Source organism: Oncorhynchus clarkii, chromosome 29 (assembly GCF_045791955.1).
Source record: "Oncorhynchus clarkii lewisi isolate Uvic-CL-2024 chromosome 29, UVic_Ocla_1.0, whole genome shotgun sequence".
NCBI classification, from domain to species: domain Eukaryota; kingdom Metazoa; phylum Chordata; class Actinopteri; order Salmoniformes; family Salmonidae; genus Oncorhynchus; species Oncorhynchus clarkii.
In genome coordinates, this window is record NC_092175.1 from 5,949,849 (window position 1) to 5,973,234 (window position 23,386).

Here is a 23,386-nt window from a genome sequence, read left to right on the forward strand (position 1 = left end):
TGATGGGTGCTTACTGCATCTCAGACTGAAGGTTAGTACTGTCAATTATTGTAATATATTTTTATGAATAAAATGGTATTGAAATGTGTCGTTTCTTAATACGTTTAAGGTGCTTAGAACTGATGTATTTGGCTGAAACCATTTTGCTCCGTTTGAGAAATCTAGAAGTGAGACCATTTCATGTATTGTAAGCATTCTATGGACAAGGTATGACAGCAATCCGTGCTTTACCTGGCTGCTGTTGTGGTACAAATCCAATGAAAATCAGTGGTACCTATATTAGAATTTTCACACGTCATGTCCAAAACATTCTAAAGTATGTTAAATTGATTGTAAGATTTGGACATGTATGTATTAAATTGTTTTTTTACTCATCAATTTACACACCATACCCCATAATGACAAAGTGAAAAATAAATGTTTTTAAATGTTAGCTAATTTATGAATTTTTTTAAACAAAACATCACATTTACATAAGTATTCAGACCCAGTACTTTGTTGGAGCACCTTTGACAGCAATTATGGGTCAGGTCTTCTTGGGTATGATGCTACAAGCTTTGCACCTGTATTTGGGGAGTTTCTCCCATTCTCTGTAGATCCTCTCAAGCTCTGTCAGGTTGGATGGGGAGTGTTCCTGCACAGCTATTTTCATCTCTCCAGAGATGTTCGATCGGGTTCAAGTCCGGGCTCTGGCTGAGCCGATCAAGAACATTCAGAGACTTGTCCCAAAGCCACTCCTGCGTTGTCTTGGTTTTTTTTTAATCAAGGATCTCTGTACTTTGCTCCGTTCATCTTTGCCTCGATCCTGACTAGTCTCCCAGTTCCTGCCGCTGAAAAACACCCCCACAGCATGATGCTGCCACCACCATGCTTCACTGCAAGAATGGTGCCAGATTTAATCCAGACGTGACGCTTGGCATTGAGTTGAACCTTGGTTTCATCAGACCAGAGAATCTAGCCTTTTGACAAACTCGCTGACCAAGACCCTTCTCCCCTGATTGCACAGTTTGGCCGGGTGGCCAGTTCTAGGAAGAGGCTTTATGGTCCCCGGCTCTGTGCCTCGACACAATCCTGTCTCGGAGCTCTACGGACAATTCCTTTGACCCTGTTGGGGTTCGTCCCTTGTTCCTTGTCAATCATTGGCTCAGTTGTGAAATTATCATTATGACAATGTCTCTAAGTCATTCAAAACCTTTATTAATGCAATTGCAGACAGAAGTTGACAACAGGAACACAACGCATGTTTCCGAGTAAGTTCTGCAAAATAGAAAAGGTCCCAAGTTTCTTAAACCCGAAGTCCAGCTGTAGTGATGTCACTGTCTATGTCATTACCTTTTACTCATGAGACCAAATCCATGCCTACACAGATATATAAACAAGGCTTTTAGTGTTATCTAAAAGCTTAGCAGTAAATGTCCAAGTTGATTTATAGTGGAATGTCTGACTAGTCCTATCTCTTACGCTCCCCTGCAGAGTTCTGTCTTCACAGTCACACATTTCTCAGACAGTTTCTTCATAGTTTCTTCAAGTGCGTGATGTTCTTAGGGGCCAAGCCGAATATCTTCAGCCTTCTAAGGTTGAAGAGGCGCTATTGCGCCTTCACCACACTGTCTATGTATGGACCATTTCAGGTTGTCAGTGATGTGTACGTCGAGGAACGTGAAGATTTTCACACTCTCCATTGCGGCCCGTCAATGTGGATGGGGTCGTGCTCCATCTGCTGTCTCCTGAAGTTACCGATCAGCTCCTTCGGTTTGTTGAGGGAGAGGTTATTTTCCTGGCACCTCTCTGCCAAGTCCTTTACCTTCTCCCTGTAGGACAGGGGTTCCCATTTTGAAACATTTGAGTGACCTCGACCATGTGAAAAAATTATGTAATTAACAGACAGTTTACTTTTTTATTTGGGATTATGACAGTCAATTGGAAATGACTCTTACATACGATACATTATCTCACCACTACTAATGAGATGGGTGTGCTTGATGCGTGTCAAGTCAGAGCTTCTCAAAGTCGGGGCGTGGTAAACAGTGCACGCACACCTCATCTTTGCTGTCACATCCAGCCAGAATCAATATTTGGTTTTAATGCTGACGAGAGCACTGAAGCCAGCTTCACACAGATATGAGCTCGTACCACAAGTTTTATGGTGCTTTCAAGACAACTGGGAACTGAAAAATACAAGGTCAAATCATGACATCAGTGGTCTTCGGGTCAGAATGTTGGCGCTCAAGAAAGACCGAGTTCCAGAGTTGGAATTCCAAGTTGGATGACCGTTCAAAATGAATTTTCAGAGTTGTCTTGAATGCACTGATGTCAGAAGTCGAAGAGTTCCCAGTTGTTTTGAACGCGGCATTAATGCTCAGAGGCAGGTATTTATTCCCTTTGAGTCAGGAACAAAAAATGCATTTGGTCACATGACAGCATGATCAGCTGTTCGATTTCACTTACAGACATGTCAACTGAGCTAGGATCACAGTCAAACGGATTGGGAAGTGGGTCCCAAGTGCTCTTCCAATTCGGTCACTCATCTGTAGAATGTTTTTTTATTTCCCCTGCATGCTTGTGTTCGTCCAAATATGTCTGTTACAAAGGAGACACATTTTATTTTCATTACACAGAAAGTCAACCAAGTCCATTTTTTTGGTTTTACATCCATTGTGAACGACAACAGTTAAAAAAATCTTTCCAACACTCCCCCTCGATAACCACCAAGCCTTGGTATAAAATAGAACATTGTCATGCTCTGATCCCATGTCTCCACATAGTTTTGCGAACAGGCACAGTTGATGTGGTTTTATGTAGTTTACAATCAAAGTTACCTGCTGCAGTATATCTCAGAGTTCTGTGCTCAGCTCTTTTGCCGCCAATTGCTCTCCATGTATCATACAATGCTTCCATATGGCAGAGGGAGACACATTCATAACTAGAGTACAGAGGCTGTTTATGTATGACCTGTTAGAATAAAGAATAACGACAGACACAAATGTCAAGACCAATAGCCATGTTCAAGCATTGTACAAGTCCCTACATACGGGATCTGGGGAACAGCCCAGATAGTCGATTACCTATCAACTAGACTCCGTAACAGAGGCCTGTGCGTTGTCCCGCCATATATGGAGGCCTATCTGTGCAAAAGCCCATCATTCGATCCCATGGAATCTGTTTTTCGTTAATATAGCAATGCTATATGCCATGCTCGGGGAATCGTGAGACAGAACAATATGTCTTTGTGAATAGCATCCCCCGACATGTATAGCGAACAAAAGTCAATACATGGGCATCTCGGCCCTCACAGCTAACATCCATTTAAGAGCATAACCCGGGGAGTTTTTGAGTCGTTCAGTCAGTTTCCTCTTCATTGCTAGCAATAGCATACATTTTTTTGTTTAACAGTGTTATCTGACAAAGGTATTGATGTGAGTTTCTGTGCATCTGCCTCCCCACACCTTGTTTTCACCATATACATTTTGGACAGTAATATCAAAGTCTCTGCAATAGTGTGTTATTTCACAGCGTAGCGTGCCTGGCCATTCACTGTGGGAATTATTCAAGTGCAACGGTTAAGTGCGGCCTTTTCCCATTATCTAAGGATGCTCTCTAGTTGAATTTGAGCTTTTAGATTTGAATCATTTTCATTTCGATTTTTAAGGTTAACCACATTGCAATGATTTTGAGATACGAAGACGGTATATCTTTTTTTGTAGGTATGTTTTTTTCTTCAGGATTTTGGATATTCTCCCGTGACCCAATTTTCATATCAGGAAAACCCACATGGGGCCGCACCCCTAGTTTGGGAACTGCTGCTGTAGGCTGTCTCATAGTTGTTGGTAATCAGGCCTACGACTGTTGTGTTATCTGCAAATTGGTGATTGAGTTTGAGAAATGGGTGGCCAATCAGTCGTGGGTGAACAGGGAGTACAATACAGGGTGAGCACACACCCTTGTGGGACCCCCATGTTGATGATCAGCATAGCGGAGGTGTTGTTGCCTACCTTCACCACCTGGAAGGGACAATGGCATCAGTTTAAGGTGCTGAGTGAGCAGGTGATGGCTCGGGTGGATATGAGAGGGGATGTGGATAGTCTGAATAACTGGGTGAGAACAGCGTTAGTGGGGGCATCTACTGAGGATATACCTAACAATTCAGGGAGGAGGAAAGCAGTCCAATGATGGACGGAAGAGTGTGGGGCAATGGTGAAGAGTAGGAACAGGGCATTTAAAGTACTGAAAGGGAGGCATAACTTCCAACATCTGATTCAGTATATGCAGGCCCAGGCCCTGGTGTGGAGAACTATCCGTCAGGCAAAGAGGTCATGTTGGTGGCATCAGTTCTGTGACACCATTGGAAGGGCAACACCTGTGGAAGAAGTGTGGGGGATAATTAAGAGGATGAGTGGGTCAGAAGGGAGTGGGATTATCCAGTGTTGACGAGTGGGAAGGATGTGGCAGTGACAGATGAGAGAAGGCAGAGATGATGGCCAAAGCATTTGTCCAAGTGCATAACTTGGCAGATGGGGAGAGAGAGAACGAGAGAGGAGCATCCTGGAGTGCTGGATAGGAGGGAGGATGTAAATGATACATTGAATGCACCATTTACCATGGCAGAGGTAAAAAGGGCAATAGGTAAGGCTGGGTTAACTTCACCTGGGAAAGATGAGGTGTGCTATGTTATGTTGGCCAGTTTTAGTGATGAGGTACTGGATGGAAGGAGACAGTTGTGGTACCAATCCGGAAGCCAGGGAAGGACCCAACGGGGCCAACAAGCTATCGGCCAATAGCTTTAACATCGCACGAATGTAAGATTATGGAACGTATGATTACGGAGAGGCTAACTTACTTCTTGAAGAGCAGGGGCCTAGTATCGCCACATCAGAGTGCGTTCAGGAATGGTAGGGGAACTATGGACCCAGTGCTCTGCTTAGAAGCAGAGGTCAGGAAGGCTCAGGTGAACCAGGAAACTGTTGCAGCTGTCTTTTTTTGATGTGGAGAAGGTCTATGATATGATGTGGAATGAGGGGTTGTTATTCATGCTGATATAATGAGGGTAGGAGGAAGATCAATCATGATCAATGATGTTTACTCTCAGGTACGGCCGGATATTGGGAGGTCGTTATTTACAGAAGATGGGGCCTTATGGAAGAGGGGAAGAAATGTGCCATACATAGTCAGGAAGGTACAGGAAGCAATTGATGAGGTAGAGCGATGGGCATTAATGTGGGGATTCAGGTTCTCTGTAGAGAAAACTCAGACAGTGTTCTTTACCAGGAAGAAGGTGGGAGATGAGGTTATATGGGAGAAACTTGGAGAGGGTCCGGGGCCTTCAGGTTCCTTGGGGTGTACTTTGACACTAGGCTGACCTGAGCAGAACACATTGAGAGATGGCTGAGAAAGTGTAAGAAGGTACTAAATGTGATGCACTGTCTGACGGGGAAGGAGTGGGGAGCTGGGTGTTCCTCATTGAGGACCATGTATGTTGCATTGATCTGATCTGTAATAGACTATAGCAGTATAGAGTATGGTTCGGCAGCCCAGACCTCATCTGTAATAGACTATGGCAGTATAGCGTATGGTTCAGCAGCCCGGACATCATTGGAAAGGCTAAAAGGACTTAGAATATGTAGTGGGGCGTTTCGGACGTCCCCAGTGGCGGCACGATTGGTGGAGATGGGGGATATGCCATTACAGATTAGGAGACAGTAGCTGGAAATTAATTATTGGGTCAACCTACAGGGACATGGGTGTGTCATCCGGCAAAAGGTATTCTACAGGCATGCTGGTTAACATGAGCGAAGACAGAACACAAGCTTTTGGTGGGTGGGTAATACCCAGGCGAAGGAGATGGGACTGTATGAAAGGGAGTTTAGTCCAACAGTAGCTGTTCCTGTGAATCCACCATGGCTACTCTCACCTCCAGTAGTTGATCTAGAAGTGTTGGAGAGACTACAAAAATATAGGGATGGTGTTGATCCATCTGACTTGTTTAATAGACGTCTGGATAATGTGTATCAGGATTTTGTGGCCATTTACACAGATGGTTCAAAAGATCCAAGGACAGGATGTACTGGGTCAGCATTTGTAGTGCAAGAATGTGGAGTGGCAGTCAGGAAACGTATTACAGATCGTCTGGCTGTATATACGGTGGAGCTGATAGCCATACTATTGGCCTTGCAGTGGGTGGAGGAAGTCAAGCCAGACAGAGTAGTTATTTGCTCTGATTCATGTACAATGTTGAGTCTCCAGTCCTTTAGCTCACATAGCAGCCACAACCTGCTTTGAGGTGCAACAAATCCATGGCAGGATTAGACATGGGTATACAGAGAAGATTTACTTGGGTCCTACCCCATGTGGAGATGATAAGCAAGGCAGAGGCAAAAAGCCTGATATGGACAGTGATGGTGCAGAGATGGCAGGAGCAGTGGAATAGAGATACTAAGGGCAGGCATTTCTTTCAAGTACAGAGGAATGTCAGGGAGGGGAGGACAGCAGGAAGGGACAGAAGAGAAGAGGATATTTTTACAAGATTAGGGGTGGGACACAGCATCCAACAGCAAAGTCTGACTACTGCCAGGAAACAGAGACCATGGAGCATGTATTACTACAGTGTGGAGGGCATTATCAGAGGGAAAGAGAGAGGCTGATATTTAGTATGTGAGTATACTGAGTAGAACGCCATTAGATATAGTCTCAAATATGTTATCTTTGTTTAAGAGCAATGGGGCTGGTAGGTAGGATTTAGTTTCTCCCGGTCTCTGGCCCACACTCCAGTACAGTATGTCTCGGTAAAGCACCATACGTGGATGCCAACCGCCGATAAACCCCGAAGAAGAAGCAGCAGCGTACCTCAAAACCGAGTTGTGATTGGTTGTTAACGCTAGCCTTCTAGGCGTCGCGTTGGATATGGAGGCCTCGTGGTTTATAAGGAGCATACCAGTAGTTGAAGCACGCTGGAATTGTGAAGTGGATTTGAAGAAATTATTAAGCCCGTCGGTATTATTGATGTTTGACGAAGAGTATCCACATTCACATGTGAAGATGGGATGTGTTAGATATGCGGCGAGAGCTTTTGTGTCCAATCCGTTGTTTTGCCGGAATTGTAAAAGGTATGGACATGTATCAAGTGTGTGCCGGAGGAATGTTGAAGAATCTGAGGGTGTTCGATGGTGTAATTGTGACGGAAAACACATTCCCAATTCCCCGGAGTGCCCGTTTAGGGTTAACGCGTGTAAAGTGGCCAGGGCTACACAGCAGGGCTCCTACACTGATGCACGTGAAATAGTTGAAGGAGCGAAGGGAGCTGGAAATGTGGTGGTGGATGCGCCGTAGACCGTAGATTCAGTGTTCAACAGTTAGGACCCAAGTAAATCTTCTCTGTATACCATCTGTCTAGACCGTAGATTCAGTGTTGTTCAACAGTTGAGGGGAGCTGACATGCTGATGGCGAAGGTGTTTTTTTTAATGGTGTTTATTGCACATATGATAAATTGTACTGAACAAAAAGTCAAAGAAACTGGACATTGTAACGATACAGTATCTGCGGCTGAAAAATTGGAGATTCCAGGACTTCACTTTTTTTTTCTCCCGTTTTTTTAACAACAAATCAATACAGGAAGTACATGTGGGAACACAAGTGTGTGTGTGTATGTATATATATATATATATATATATATATATATATATATATATATATATATATATATATATATATATATATATATATATATATATTACTTAGGACAATTGGGCTAGGGGTATAGGGGGGTACATTACACAAGGACCAGGACTTCACTGTTGAAACATTGCAAAGCATGTCCGAAGATGCTCTTCCTGTAGGGATGGGCGTCCACAGTTGAATCTGAATAAAGGAGTACATTGAGTTTATTTTGTTTAGTTTTATATTCATTATTTGGGCTGATATACAACAAAAACAGTAGGTGGCAGCATGCACATATAGCGTTCGTTCGGGGAGTAATATTTAAAAAAATAATAACATTTAAAGACTCCGTACAGTAGGTGGCGGCAATACACCATAATGTCTGCCTTAACACTTTAAAGAAGAACTCTAGCGTTCTACACACTCACAAGATGGCAGCGTCCTTAGGAAAGGTGCGCTCTTATCAGCTGCCACTGAATGCAGGGAGATTTGGCAGGTAATAGGTAAATTGCTATTTCAATGTGTGCTAGCTACACACTATTGGAAGAGTCGCAAAGACACCGTAGCTGTCTTGGTGGGAGAAAATGAATTCTGGTTTGCTAATTTCATAAATTATTGCAGTTAACATTAGCTAGCCAGCTAGTGTAAGCTAACTAGCAAGCGCTTACCGTATGATGCCAATATCTTGTTACTCGTGTCAACGAATCTACTTTTCAGCAATATAGTATATTATAGACTTTTATATAAACTCGGTGGTTCGAGTCCTGAATGCTGATTGGCTAAAATGTGTCGTATACCACTGGTATGACAAACATTAAAACAAATGTTATAATTACGTTGGTAACCCGTTTTATAACACCAATGGGACACCTCAGAGGTTTGTAGAATATAGCCAGTATACCACAGCTAAGGGCTGTATCCGGGCACACCCCCTCGTGCCTTTATTGCTTAAGTATACCACACCGATCTACTTTATGATTCTGCATTGTCTGTCAAATTGTCAGTGACAGTTTCTGGAACATGCCTTAGTATTAATAGCCTTGCAGACATGTCCAACCCGAACAGGAGGGTTGTTGTTTTTGTGAGTTCCTTTTTGACTTCATCTGACTGTCAAACAGCCACTCCTCAGTTATTGGTATAGTTTGCAATGGTTTGTGTATTGTATCATAATGCCAATAAGTTTGATGCAGACAAGTAGGAAAAACTACATTTGAGTCCGTCTCATTGGGTACATTTACAATTTGTGCTGCTTCTCTGTCTGTCTGTGCAGTGACTGGCTCCTCCTCAGAGCACAAAGAGCCCGGCAGTTTCAGCAGTGGCCATGGTGTTCATTATCCAGTGGTGAGTTTCACAATGACATCCTCAGTCCCAGACCAGACCCAGGTTTTTACAACCCACATATTGATGACTGAGGCTGTTGACACACTCTTAGGCTACCTTCGCATTAGTCTCTGTGCTAATAAGATGAGCACACTCGGTGAACACACTAGCACACAAACGTTCTTTTAACCTGTTTGGGAATCAGTGTACTGCTGGCGGTACAATTTCCTGTCAAATTGGAGGGTGCGTAATTCAAAAATTCTAATAGTTATTATAGTGGTTAAACATTTAGGTACATATGTCTTATATTGGCTGAAAGCTTAAAATCTTGTTAACTTCTTATGGCTGGGGGGCAGTATTGAGTAGCTTGGATGAATAAGGTGCTCAGAGTAAACTGCCTGCTACTCAGGCCCAGAAGCTAAGATATGCATATTATAGTAGATTTGGATAGAAAACACTCTGAAGTTTCTAAAACTGTTTGAAATATATCTGTGAGTATAACAGAACTCATATGGCAAAAACCTGAGAAATAAATCCAACCAGAAAGTGGGAAATCGGAGGTTTGTAGTTTAAGTCTTTGCCTATCCAATATACAGTGTAAGATTTGGTCCGATTGCACTTCCTAAGGCTTCCATTAGATGTCAACAGTCTTTAGAACCTTGTTTCAGGCTTCTACTGTGAAGGGGGAGAGAATAAGTGCTGTTTGAGTCAGGTGTCTGGCAGAATGCCATGAGCTCAGTCTCACGCGCACCTGTGAGTTAGCTGCGTTCCTTTTCCTTTCTAAAGACAAAGGAATTGTCCGGTTGGAATATTATTGAAGATTTAGGATAAAAACATCCTAAAGATTGATTCTATACATCGTTTGACATGTTTCTACGAACTGTAATGGAACTGTCATCTGAAATAAGTGCCTGTGCCTCATGAATTTGGATTTGTGAACTAAACGTGTGAACAAAAGGAGGTATTGGGACATAAATGGTGGTCTTTATCGAACAAAACAAACATTTATTGTGGAACTGGGATTCCTGGGAGTGCATTCCGATGAAGATCATCAAAGGTAAGTTAATATTTATAATGCTATTTCTGAATTCTGTTGACTCCAACATGGCGGGTATCTGTATGGCTTGTTTTGAGTGCTGTACTCAGATTACTGCATGCTGTTCTTTTTCCGTAAAGCTTTTTTGAAATCTGACACAGCAGTTGCATTAAGGAAAAGTATGTCTTTAATTCCATGTATAGCACTTGTATTTTCATTAACATTTATGATGAGTATTTCTGTAAATTGATGTGGCTCTCTGCAAAATCACCGGATGTTTTGGAAGCAAAACACTACTGAACATAACGTGCCAATGTAAACTGAGATTTGTGGATATAAATAGGAACTTTATAGAACAAAACATACATGTATTGTGTAACATGAAGTCCTATGAGTGTCATCTGATGAAGAACATCAAAGGTTAGTGATTCATTTTTATCTCTTTCTGCATTTTGTGACTCCTCTCTTTGGCTGGAAAAATGGCTGTGTTTTTCTGTGACTAGGTGCAGAAAGTCAAAAGTTCTATTACAGTTCATAGAAACATGTCAAACGATGTATAGAATCAATCTTTAGGATGTTTTTATCTTAAATCTTCAATAATATTTCAACTGGACAATTCCTTTGTCTTTAGAAATGAAAAGGAACGGAGCTCGCGCTCATGGCCGCGTGCATGACTAAACTCGAGGCTTTCTGCTAGACCCCTGATTCAAACAGCTCTTATTTGTTCCCCCTTCACAGTAGAAGCCTGAAACAACGTTCTAAAGAATGTTAACATCTCGTGGAAGCCTTAGGAAGTGCAATCAAACCAAATGTACACTGTATATTGGATAGGCAATCACTTGAAATACTACAAACCTCAGATTTCCCACTTCCTGGTTGGATTTTTTCTCAGGTTTTTGCCTGCCATGTGAGTTCTGTTATATTCAGACATCATTCAAACAGTTTTAGAAACTTCAGAGTGTTTTCGATCCAAATCTACTAATGATAGGCATATCTTAGCTTCTGGGCCTGAGTAGCAGGCAGTTTACTTTGGGCACACTTTTCATCCGGACATGACAATAGCGCCCCCAAGCCATAAGAAGTTCATTGAAATGTATGCCACCTCATGAAGCTGGTTGAGAGAATGCCAAGAGTGTGCGAAGCTTTCATCAAGGCAAAGGGTGGCTACTTTGAAGAATCTTTAATATACAATATATTTTGTATTTGTTTACCACTTTTTTGGCTACTACATGATTCTATATGTGTTATTTCATAGTTTTGATGTCTTCTATTATTCTACAGTGTGCAAAATAGTAAAAATAATGAACCTGTAATGAGTAGGTGCACAAACTTTTGACTGGTACTTTATATGCGATACTTGTTATGGGAAATGCTTAAACTGTTCATAATATAAACCTCTGTATATTCAGGGCGAGGGCAGTTCAATGCAGCCTCTCTAGGCCTTCAGGCTCGCGTCAGGCCCTTTCCCCTCCTCATCGCCACCGGCGGAGGCTACATGGGATACGACCAGTACGGTCGCTACAAGGACCGCCAGTTAACGAAGATTGGAGTGGAGGTGCCTCCACGCATCGCCAATGACACCCAGGTAGGGTAAATTCAAGTGTCAATCTATTGTACTGTATCTTTGGACCGGCTCATGGTCCCAGGTACCAGGATGGGTATTGTGCAGAAAAATATCACTTGTCTTATGCTTGCTGTCAACACTAATTCAGCGCACTGTTTACTGGTTGGAATTGAGTAGCTCACTTGAATTACAACTCGCCAGCCAGGAAAATCCACACCCGGGATGATTGAGCACCGAGGTTTTTCAGTTTCAGTCCCTCCGTGTAAGACCAACGCTCAACCTCAAGTTGACACCTCTGGATGCTGAGAAGTGTGTACATTGCTAAGACTCAAAGGATGTGTGCGTTATGTGTGATTTGAGCTCCTACGTGTTTGTCTGTCGGATGCTGTCCATTTGTGTTCTTCCTGCTTGCTGGCATTGTCTGTGTTCTGTTTTGCGTTGTCTGTGTTTTGTGGATCCACAGGGAATATGTTTGTGTTGCCATAACGCTGTTCCTTTCCCAATAGTTGGAAAGTACCTACCCTCATGTTCAAGATGAGCAGCTGTTGCGAAATGAATTGCTTTCACATGAAGACATTTTCAGTTCTGTTGCACCTATGCTCTAGCCTATGTAGGCAAAATGTTGTTTGCTGAGATCACAACATTGCTTTGAATTATGCCAGGTATGTTGGCTTCATCAGTTTAAGTTCTGTGTTAGTTCTGTTTTTCTGGGTGCAGAACTAGGCCTATTTGTTCCTCACTTTGGGCCTCTAATGCCCTACACGTTTTTGACTTAATCAAGTTGGTTTGGAACAGCTGGATTAGCGAACCTGATCCAGAAGTGATACTGAGGCTCATTCTGTGAGATTTTACTGTTAGATTAGTGACGAGTGAGGAGGGTCACCGTTTTCTTAGTGTCCATAGTGTTGGTGTCATATAGGAGTAATCAAAACAGGCCCTTTGTCTGTGTGCCATAGGAATAATCACAACAGGCTTCACAAAGCTTATTGTTTGTTTGCTTAGGCTATTTAACATGGGAGAGCGCCAAGTGGCACCATAGGTGATGTCATTGCAGATAACTTCCGTAACATCGGATGGGCTAATCATAGGTTATAAGCCTGTTTTTTATGCCGTTTCATGGACTTTTTCCCTCTCTTTCTGTAGTGTTATCATCTTACCATGAGTGAGTTAGATATTGTACAAGTCAGACTTGAAAATCACCTATCTATTTCTATAATGGTCCATTTTAAAGCCTTCAGGGCATTTACCAACATGAATGTCAAGAGGATCACAGCGCTGTAGAGACAAGATGCAGCAATAATGTAGCCTATACATGAAGCAATATAGATCTCACTTCTTGCACAAATTATCATGGGTAAAGCCCAGGTTGCAGTATTGTATTTGCAAGTGTGTGTGTGTAGGGATAAAGCAATGTGTACAGTTGAGGTCAAGTGATAGCCTGAAAGGTAGTTTTGGGAATTGCCAGGAACCTCACGATATTATCACAATACTTGGGTGCCGATACGTATTGCGATTTGTCACGATTCCACACAATGTATTCAGACCCCTTGACTTTTTCCACGTTGTTACGTTACAGCCTTTTCTAACATGCATTACTTTTTTTTTCTCTCATCAATCTACACACATTACCCCATAATGACAAAGCATAAACAACAGGTTTTTAGACTTTAAAAAAAATATATATATAGAAAAATGTATCACATTTCCGTAAGTATTCAGACCCTTTACTCTGTACTTTGTTGAAGCACCTTTGGCAGCGATTACAGCCTCAAGTCTTCTTGGGTTTGACGCTACAAGCTTGACACACCTGTATTTGGGGAGTTTTTCCCCCCTTTTTTTTCTCTGCAGATCCTCTCAAGCTCTGTCAGATTTGGTATTTTATTAGGATCCCCATTAGCTGTTGCAAAAGCTGCAGCTACTCTTCCTGGGGTCCACACACAAATATCATACCCCCCAAGACGTGCTAAATACACCAAATAAAATGCTATTTCTTTAGTATGAGGACATTTTCTATTCTCTTTCCCACTCTGTAGATTCAGTGCCTTTGTTCACACTATTTATGGACTTAAGTCTCTTATACTTTCCTACTACTGTACTGTTAAGTGAGAGACTTGCTTTTGACAGAATTCAACCCAACAAAACATCCCGTTTTTAAAAGTGATATGTAAACTGACAGTTTGGTGGTCTTATTTGTTGTAGCCACAAAAGGGTGATTATTTATTCACCAAAACTGTAATACATTTTTGCTTATTGTGAAATGTACTCTTTGGGGGGCCTGGCCAGCAGACTTGCTCAATAGGAATTTGCAATAAATAGAGTGTGGGGTGAGGTTCCCAGTGGACATGCAAGCTCATTGACTGGTATGGGGGATTGTTTTGGGGATTTTCCTTGACTGCAAATGAAGTTCTCGCTATATTGTAAATAAACATGGAACAGCAAACATGATGGACTTTCGGTTCCACCCCCTGTGAACTGTTCAGTACAACATGCCACGAGGGAATTCCAGGGGTCTCTATTTGGCAAGCGTACCTTCCTGAAGTTGTTGACTTGTTGTGCTGGCAAGTTTGCTAGCAGGCCTTAGCTGTTGGCAGTTTCATACTGTATTTGTATTTTGAAATGTGTATTTAAATTACTTTAGTATTTTAATGCACGGCCTGAACTACAATCCAATGTATTTTGTAACAAGATATTTCTGAGAACTGTAATTTGTTTTCAAAATAGTTTTCTATATACATTTTTTTTGTTGTTGTGCGATTCACAATTTTCTGGCCCCATTTCACCCTGCATTCGTATCAGAAGTTTGATGGCACTATGGTGTGATAAGTGTCTGCTAAATGAACACTTGCAAAGCACGCTGGGTATTATTTGAATGAGCTCCACCCCTGAAACAAGGCCTAAAATAAATAATAACCAGTGTGCTTTGGAATTGGTTACGTTTTGGTCATTTTATCAGACACACTTAACCAGAGCGACTGAGTCAGTGCATTCAACTAAGGTAGATAAACAATCACCGACATAGCAAGTGAAATGTTTTTTTGTTACTGTTGATGTTGCAAATGTATTTCGAAATAACTGACTACCTCCAATATATCTGTATTTAATCGTAATACAATACTTTGAAAAAGTGTTTTGGTTTGATATGTTGGTCTTTAGTGTCTTGTGTTTTTAACAAGATACATTTTGATGTATCTTTTGCCCAGCTCTGAAATATTTAATGTGACAAATAAAACATAAAAATACTGTTTTATGTATTTCATGTAAAAATTCAAACTGGTCCGTGAATGAATACCGTTGTAGTTTTTACAGTTTATCGCTCAGCCCTAGTCAACACACACAACCCATTGGAACAAATACATAGTTTGGCCCACGCTTCTCAAAGAACCAAATGGACATGCCCTCCTAACAATGGCCTGAGTTTTTCTCCGGGTGAATTTGGGCTGGGACGTGACTGGAATGGTAATGAGCAGACTGGACAAGCCAAAGACGCATGCACAATTCAGAGCCAGCTACAGGGATAGGAGCATTCACTGTTTGTCTCACTCTCTAGTCTCTACCCAAATAGGAACTGCTAAATCTGTCTGCAAAGAGTGCCACTGAGGTATTGTGTATTGGTGCAACATATTTTACATTTGTGTGGATGGATACGTTTAAATATTTCATAACACCTTATTTTGACACTGAGTCTGTAGAGCATCTACAGATGGACTAAGATTTCAACTATATCTACTAACCGTAGCTCTAACTAGTGATGCACCAATACGACATTTTTGGTCGTTACCGATATTTATTTTACATTTTTGTTGCCTTTTAAGCGTTCTTGTACTGTTAAATAGTTACACACATGAACGCAGTGGTCTAAGGCACTGCATCTCCGTGCAAGAGGTGTCACTAAACTCCCTGGTTTGAATCCAGGCTGTATCACATCCGGCTGTGATTGCGAGTCCATCTATGTGAATCTAGCCACAATAAGGATTAGCCACAATAGTGGACTTTGCGGTTAGCCTTCAAAATAAAAGTACCTCATTGACAGTGATGCAAATGAATACAAATAGTAGAATTATGCCATAATTGAATAGATCATGCTAAACGAGGTTGGAATGTTATAAAATCAATAAGACAATAATTTGACGACAATCTGCAACCACACTATGGGGCGGCAGGGTAGCCTAGTGGTTAGAGCGTTGGACTAGAGCGTGAATCCCCGAGCTGACAAGGTACAAATCTGTGGTTCTGCCCCTGAACAGGCAGTTAACCTACTGTTCCTAGGCCGTCATTGAAAATAAGAATTTGTTCTTAACTGACTTGCCTAGTAAAATAAAGGTAAAATAAACACTGGATGTATTATACTTTTGAATTGCATTTGGGGCATACTTATTTCACTATACATCCTTACCTATGATTGTGGATCAATGACATGGGGTATCAGTCTATTCGGTGACACCCAGAGAATATTAGCATCGTAGCTCTTATTGCTGGACTCTGAAACAACTGAGTTGAGCCACATGTATTGTCAACCTTTGTGTATTGAACACTTCTAGAGGGAAAACAATACTGCATGGATGTTTTGGAGTCTGATAACTCTGAGGATGACTTTGGGAGAAAATATCTTGGGGATTGAGTAGATTGATAACCCATTGCATTGATCCCCAATCGTTAGGTAAAGCTGTACAGTGCAATATGAATGTCAATACACACAATAGGCTGACTGAGGGGACTTCACAGTCCCGCAATAGCTACAATGCTAATATTTGTGTAAACTCTTCAGTTGTGTTCTGTGCATGTTACCAAGTAGACTAATACCCCATTTCATTGCTTCACATTCCAACCTTGTTTAACATTATCTAGTCTAAATATGGCATGATTCCACCAATTCTAACCTTCATCGCTTTCAAAGAGGTACTTTTATTTTGAGGGCCAACTGCAAATTCCACTATTGTGCCTAATCCTTATTGTGACTAGCTTCACAACACAACCCGGTCCGGCCGAGCCTCACTAGCCAGCTGAAGCTAGCTGGCTGCTTATAACGATAGCTTTGGGCAACAGCGTTAAGTAGTTGGCTAGCTATTTATTTTCATGAACTGAAGTTCAATTTCAATAGGCGAACAACAAGTGGCTAACTAGCTAATACTTACAAGGATTCCTAGTTCATAGCTAAAAATAATGAAATTACTGCCGATTCTACTGGTCATTGATTTCAGGCTATTGGTGCTAGCTAGGTACCAAGCTAAAGCTGGAACAGAAGTTGCGGTCGAACAAATAATGAGTTATTTCCAAGGCCGTATTGTAAACACATTGTTCATGGCTGGTGTTTGCTTGTTTGCAGACTTTTTTTTGTACAGCTTTGATCGTGCTACTGATAGAAGTGGTGGTGCTTGGCTTGCACGTGCAAATTCAGAACACACAACATTCTATAATAGAACTCTTATTTGACATGTATCTTTTGACACGTAAAGACCCAAACGGCGTTTCATAGTATGTCGTGATGCTATTACTGTGTAACTCTGGTAGGGCAACGTGTACCGGTGCTCGACCAGTCGGCAAAAGCCAACATCACCCACAACAGAGAACGGTTTATTGTCAAGGGCATTGAATTCTGTTGTCTTGGCGTTGAGTTGGCTTGCTGAAATGTTGTTACTCTTTCAAATGACTGCTCGACTTGTTGGTTGCTCGATGCACACAGCAGACATTGTGGGCTAGGTTAGAAATGCTGTGTTGCATGCTGTGAACCGCAACATTTTACATGGCGTCATTACGTCACGTACCTACCAGATATAGGTGTGCACTAGAGGTCGACCGTATATGATTTTTCAACGCCGATACCGATTATTGGAGGACCAAAAAAGCCGATACCGATTAATCGGCCGATTTTATTTTACAAATATATTATTTTTTTAAATAAAAAATGTAATTGTCATTATTACAATTACAACAATACTGAATTAACACTTATTTTAACTTAATATAATACATCAATAAAATCAATTTAGCCTCAAGTAGATAATGAAACATGTTCAATTTGGTTTAAATAATGCATAAACCAAGTGTTGGAGAAGAACGTAAAAGTGCGATATGTGCTATGTAAGAAAGCTAACGTTTCAGTTCCTTGCTCAGAACATAAGAACATATGAAAGCTGGTGGTTCCTTTTAACATGAGTCTTCAATATTCCCAGGTAAGAAGTTTTAGGTTGTAGTTATTATAGGACTATTTCCCTCTACCATTTGTATTTCATTAACCTTTGGACTATTGGATGTTCTTATAGGCACTTTAGTATTGCCAGTGTAACAGTATAGCTTCCGTCCCTCTCCTCGCTCCTCCCTGGGCTCGAACCAGGAACACAACGACAACAGCCACCACATCGAAGCAGCGTTACCCATGCAGAGCAAGGGAAACAACCACCCCAAGGCTCAGAGCGAGTGAAGTTTGAAAAGCTATTAGCGCGCGCTAACTAGCCAGTCATTTCACTTCGGTCACACCAGCCTCATCTCGGGAGTTGATAGATTTGAAGTCATAAACAGCGCAATGCTTGATGCACAATGAAGAGCTGCTGGCAAAACGCACGAAAGTGCTGTTTGAATGAATGTTTACGCGCCTGCTTCTGCCTACCACCGCTCAGTCAGATGCTTAGATACTTGTATGCTTGTATGCTCAGTCAGATTATATGCAACACAGGACACGCTAGATAATATCTAGTAATATCATCAACCATGTGTAGTTAACTAGTGATTATGATTTATTGTTTTTTATAAGATAAGTTTAATGCTAGCTAGCAACTTACCTTGGCTTACTGCATTTGCGTAACAGGCAGTCTCCTTGTGGAGTGCAACGACAGAGAGGCAGGTCGTTATTGCGTTGGACTAGTTAACTGTAAGGTTGCAAGATTGGATCCCCCGAGCTGACAATGTGAAAATCTGTCTTTCTGCCCCTGAACGAGGCAGTTAACCCACCGTTCCTAGGTCGTCATTGAAAATAAGAATGTGTTCTTAACTGACTTGCCTAGTTAAATAAAGATTAAATTAAGGTGTGTAAAAAAATAAAAAATAAACGTTTAAATCGGTGTCCAAAAAAACTGATTTTCCGATTTGTTATGAAAACTTGAAATCGGCCCTAATTAATCGGCCATTCCGATTAATCGGTCAACCTCTAGTATGCACGTCAGCTTTGACATCGGCGTTAAACTAGACATTGGGTAGATACCGATGTTGTCATTCTAGCTAATATCGTCCGATTCCAGATATTTTCTTTGTTTATATCGTGCATCCCTAGCAACATCGGTAACCTTTACCGTAACCTTAGCAAGCAGTTGCTTATCAACAGATGGTCGTAGTTTGTTAGTACTATCTGTAAGTCATCTACCGGTGGAAAGTCCAGACTACTCCAAATAAAATGACCAAATATTTAAATAGGCTAATTGTGGCGCTTTCTATCTCTGCTCATGGATGCATGTCGGCCTAGTTGAATACAGTTCATCACCACAAAACGCTAAAGAATCCTTAGTTGCTACATTTTTTTACTTATAAACTTAACGATATACCCATTGATTCTAGAAGAATAAACTTTTATAAATGCTTCATGAGCTTAGTTCAACTGTCATACCCCATCAGAACTCAAACTATAAGCTTGTTTTAGGTCAATGTTTGGAAACAACATATGTTAACAAACATGGTTTAAACCTATACATTTGATATCATGGATGGTCTGTCCTTGTACCCATAGCAGAACACTTTATTGTATCAATTAAGGATTATAGCTTTTAAGTTAGCTCTGCTGTAAACTTGATGAATGATGAGATATTGTACAGCTACAGTAGATTTGTGTGTCTGGCCCATCGGGCTACTTTTTCTGATGACATCACCCACCAATGACAGTCTCTTGAATGTGATATCTGCCCACCCACCCTCTAGTCTCTTAAAGGGCTTGTCTAGTCAGCATGCAGCACTTTGTTGTGAGAGTAGAACCTTCACTTTTAACTAGCACGCAGAGAGTAGAACCTTCACTTTTAACTAGCACGCAGTGAGAGACCTAACTTCGCCTTTGTCAATTTTATTCACGTTTCAGACAAAACACCAAGAGAAGGTAAGGTTCTGAGTTTCTTCTTTTTTAAATAAGCTCAATACTGTTTGATGAACTTGGTATAATGCATTAGCTGAAATACGTAACTGTTTATGGAAATTGTTCAATGTAATTCTAGTTAAACCGAACAGTGTTTTAATATGGAACGGTTACTGTAAAGTGGTCAAAAACCTAAGTGGATTTAGGGATAAACAATCTGTACTGAAGTTTTTATCTGCACAGTTCCTGTGTTTACGGTAACTGTTTTAGATGAGTCATCTCACAGGGTACGTTGTCTGTAGCATCAGTGTTTCAGATAAGGAAGTGGGTCCTGTTTCCTGCTTTTTGTGGCTTTTAGGGACCGCCTTCCTGTTTGGCCGAGACAGGTTTGTTGAGAGACTAATAGAGTAGGAACTCGACCCTTAAAGTCCAACATCAGACTGCTAGATAAACGATAGTGAGAAAATAGTTGCACACTGTTGGGAGTATAATAGGCCTATAGTGTGCGACTACTAGCGTTAGCGCAATGACATGCTAGCTGCTCCCATAGACTTCCTGTCATTGAGCCAATGACTATCCATTTAAAGGCGTGTCTTGGAAGAATACATACAGTGCCTTGCGAAAGTATTCGGCCCCCTTGAACTTTGCGACCTTTCGCCACATTTCAGGCTTCAAACATAAAGATATAAAACTGTATTTTTTTGTGAAGAATCAACAACAAGTGGGACACAATCATGAAGTGGAACGACATTTATTGGATATTTCAAACTTTTTTAACAAATCAAAAACTGAAAAATTGGGCGTGCAAAATTATTCAGCCCCCTTAAGTTAATACTTTGTAGCGCCACCTTTTGCTGCGATTACAGCTGTAAGTCGCTTGGGGTATGTCTCTATCAGTTTTGCACATGGAGAGACTGACATTTTTTACCATTCCTCCTTGCAAAACAGCTCGAGCTCAGTGAGGTTGGATGGAGAGCATTTGTGAACAGCAGTTTTCAGTTCTTTCCACAGATTCTCGATTGGATTCAGGTCTGGACTTTGACTTGGCCATTCTAACACCTGGATATGTTTATTTTTGAACCATTCCATTGTAGATTTTGCTTTATGTTTTGGATCATTGTCTTGTTGGAAGACAAATCTCCGTCCCACTCTCAGGTCTTTTGCAGACTCCATCAGGTTTTCTTCCAGAATGGTCCTGTATTTGGCTCCATCCATCTTCCCATCAATTTTAACCATCTTCCCTGTCCCTGCTGAAGAAAAGCAGGCCCAAACCATGAAGCTGCCACCACCATGTTTAACAGTGGGGATGGTGTGTTCAGCTGTGTTGCTTTTACGCCAAACATAACGTTTTGCATTGTTGCCAAAAAGTTCAATTTTGGTTTCATCTGACCAGAGCACCTTCTTCCACATGTTTGGTGTGTCTCCCAGGTGGCTTGTGACAAACTTTAAACGATACTTTTTATGGATATCTTTAAGAAATGGCTTTCTTCTTGCCACTCTTCCATAAAGGCCAGATTTGTGCAATATACGACTGATTGTTGTCCTATGGACAGAGTCTCCCACCTCAGCTGTAGATCTCTGCATTTCATCCAGAGTGATCATGGGCCTCTTGGCTGCATCTCTGATCAGTCTTCTACTTGTATGAGCTGAAAGTTTAGAGGGACGGCCAGGTCTTGGTAGATTTGCAGTGGTCTGATACTCCTTCCATTTCAATATTATCGCTTGCACAGTGCTCCTTGGGATGTTTAAAGCTTGGGAAATCTTTTTGTATCCAGATCCGGCTTTAAACTTCTTCACAACAGTATCTCGGACCTGCCTGGTGTGTTCCTTGTTCTTCATGATGCTCTCTGCGCTTTTAACGGACCTCTGAGACTATCACAGTGCAGGTGCATTTATACGGCGACTTGATTACACACAGGTGGATTGTACTTATCATCATTAGTCATTTAGGTCAACATTGGATCATTCAGAGATCCTCACTGAACTTCTGGAGAGAGTTTGCTGCACTGAAAGTAAAGGGGCTGAATAATTTTGCACGCCCAATTTTTCAGTTTTTGATTTGTTAAAAAAGTTTGAAATATCCAATAAATGTCGTTCCACTTCATGATTGTGTCCCACTTGTTGTTGATTCTTCACAAAAAAATACAGTTTTATATCTTTATGTTTGAAGCCTGAAATGTGGCAAAAGGTCGCAAAGTTCAACGGGGCCGAATACTTTCGCAAGGCACTGTACATACATACATACATACATACAGTTGAAGTCAGAAGTTTACATACGTTTAAACTTTTCACAATTCCTGACATTTAATCCTAGTAAAAATTCCCTGTCTTAGGTCAGTTTGGATCACCACTTTATTTTTAGAATGTGAAATGTCAGAATAATAGTGATTTTTATTTCAGCTTTTATTTCTTTCATATTCCCAGAAGTTTACATGCACTCAATTAGTGTTTGGTAGCATTGCCTTTAAATGGTTTAACTTGGGTCAAACATTTTGGGTAGCCTTCCACAAGCTTCCCACAATAAGTTGGGTGAATTTTGGCCCATTCCTCCTGTCAGAGCTGGTGTAACTGAGTCAGGTTTGTAGGCCTCCTTGCTCGCACACGCTTTTTCTGTTCTGCCCACAAATTTTCTATAGGATTGAGGTCAGGGCTTTGTGATGGCCACTCCAATACCTTGACTTTGTTGTCCTTAAGACATTTTGCCACAACTTTGGAAGTATGCTTGGGGTCATTGACCATTTGGAAGACCCATTTGCGACCAATCTTTAACTGATGTCTTGAGATGTTGCTTCAATATATTCACAATTTTCCTACCTCATGATGCCATCTATTTTGTGAAGTACACCAGTCCCTCCTGCAGCAAAGCACCCCCACAACATGATGCTGCCACCCCGTGCTTCACGGTTGGGATGTTCTTCGGCTTGCAAGGCTCCCCCTTTTTCCTCCAAACATAAAGATGGTCATTATGGCCAAACAGTTCTATTTTTGTTTCATCAGACCAGAGGACATTTCTCCAGAAAGTATCATCTTTGTCCCCATGTGCAGTTCAAACCGTAGTTGGGCTTTTTTATGGTGGTTTTGAAGCAGTGGCTTCTTCCTTGCTGAGCGGCCTTTCAGGTTATGTCGATATAGGACTTATTTTACTGTGGATAGGGATACTTTTGTACCTGTTTTCTCCAGCATCTTCACAAGGTCCTTTGCTGCTGTTCTGGGATTGGTTTGCACTTTTCGCACAAGTACGTTCATCTCTAGGAGATAGAACACATCTCCTTCCTGAGCAGTATGATGGCTGCTTGGTCCCGTGGTGTTTATACTTGTTTGTACAGATGAATGCGGTACCCTTTGCTCCCAAGGATGAACCAGACTTGTGGAGGTCTCCAATTTTTTGGCTGATTTTGGGGAGATTTTCCCATGATGTCAAGCAAAGAGGCACTGAATTTGAAGGTAGGCCTTGAAATACATCCACAGGTACACCTCCAATTGACTCATGTCAATTAGTCTATCAGAAGCTTCTAAAGCCATGACACAATTTTCTGGATTTTTCCTAATCCTAATAGTACCGGTAAAGTTCGTTGAAACATGTCAAACAATGTTTATAATTAATCCTCAGGTTGTCAATTGTCTAAATAATCGATAATATTTCAACCGGACAATAGCGTATTCAAAAGAAAGGAAAAACAATGAAGGGCGTGCAATCGGTCATGCGTGCAAATCAGCTCTGCGTTCTTCCTCAGTCCACTGAGAGAAAGGTCTCATTCTTCTTCA

The 23,386-nt window shown here is 41.4% G+C and overlaps 1 protein-coding gene across 9 annotated transcripts in view; it reads left to right on the top strand.

Annotated features, from left to right (window-relative positions):
- The first annotated feature begins 6,562 nt into the window (after nt 1-6,562).
- LOC139388052 (phosphatidylserine decarboxylase proenzyme, mitochondrial-like) overlaps nt 6,563-23,386 on the top strand; it is a 44,898-nt gene continuing 28,074 nt past the window's right edge. For 2 of the 9 annotated variants that reach the window (XM_071134557.1, XM_071134555.1), the window contains exons 1-3: nt 8,078-8,147; nt 8,922-8,992; nt 11,417-11,592. In XM_071134557.1, coding sequence (XP_070990658.1) covers nt 11,582-11,592 — 11 coding nt within the window. In that variant the 5' untranslated portion in view covers nt 8,078-8,147; nt 8,922-8,992; nt 11,417-11,581. Of the gene's footprint in view, nt 6,649-6,873; nt 7,101-8,071; nt 8,155-8,921; nt 8,993-11,416; nt 11,593-19,471; nt 19,646-23,386 lie in introns of those variants that run through there. The other 7 variants (XM_071134554.1, XM_071134560.1, XM_071134552.1 and 4 more) reach the window with 7 other exon arrangements.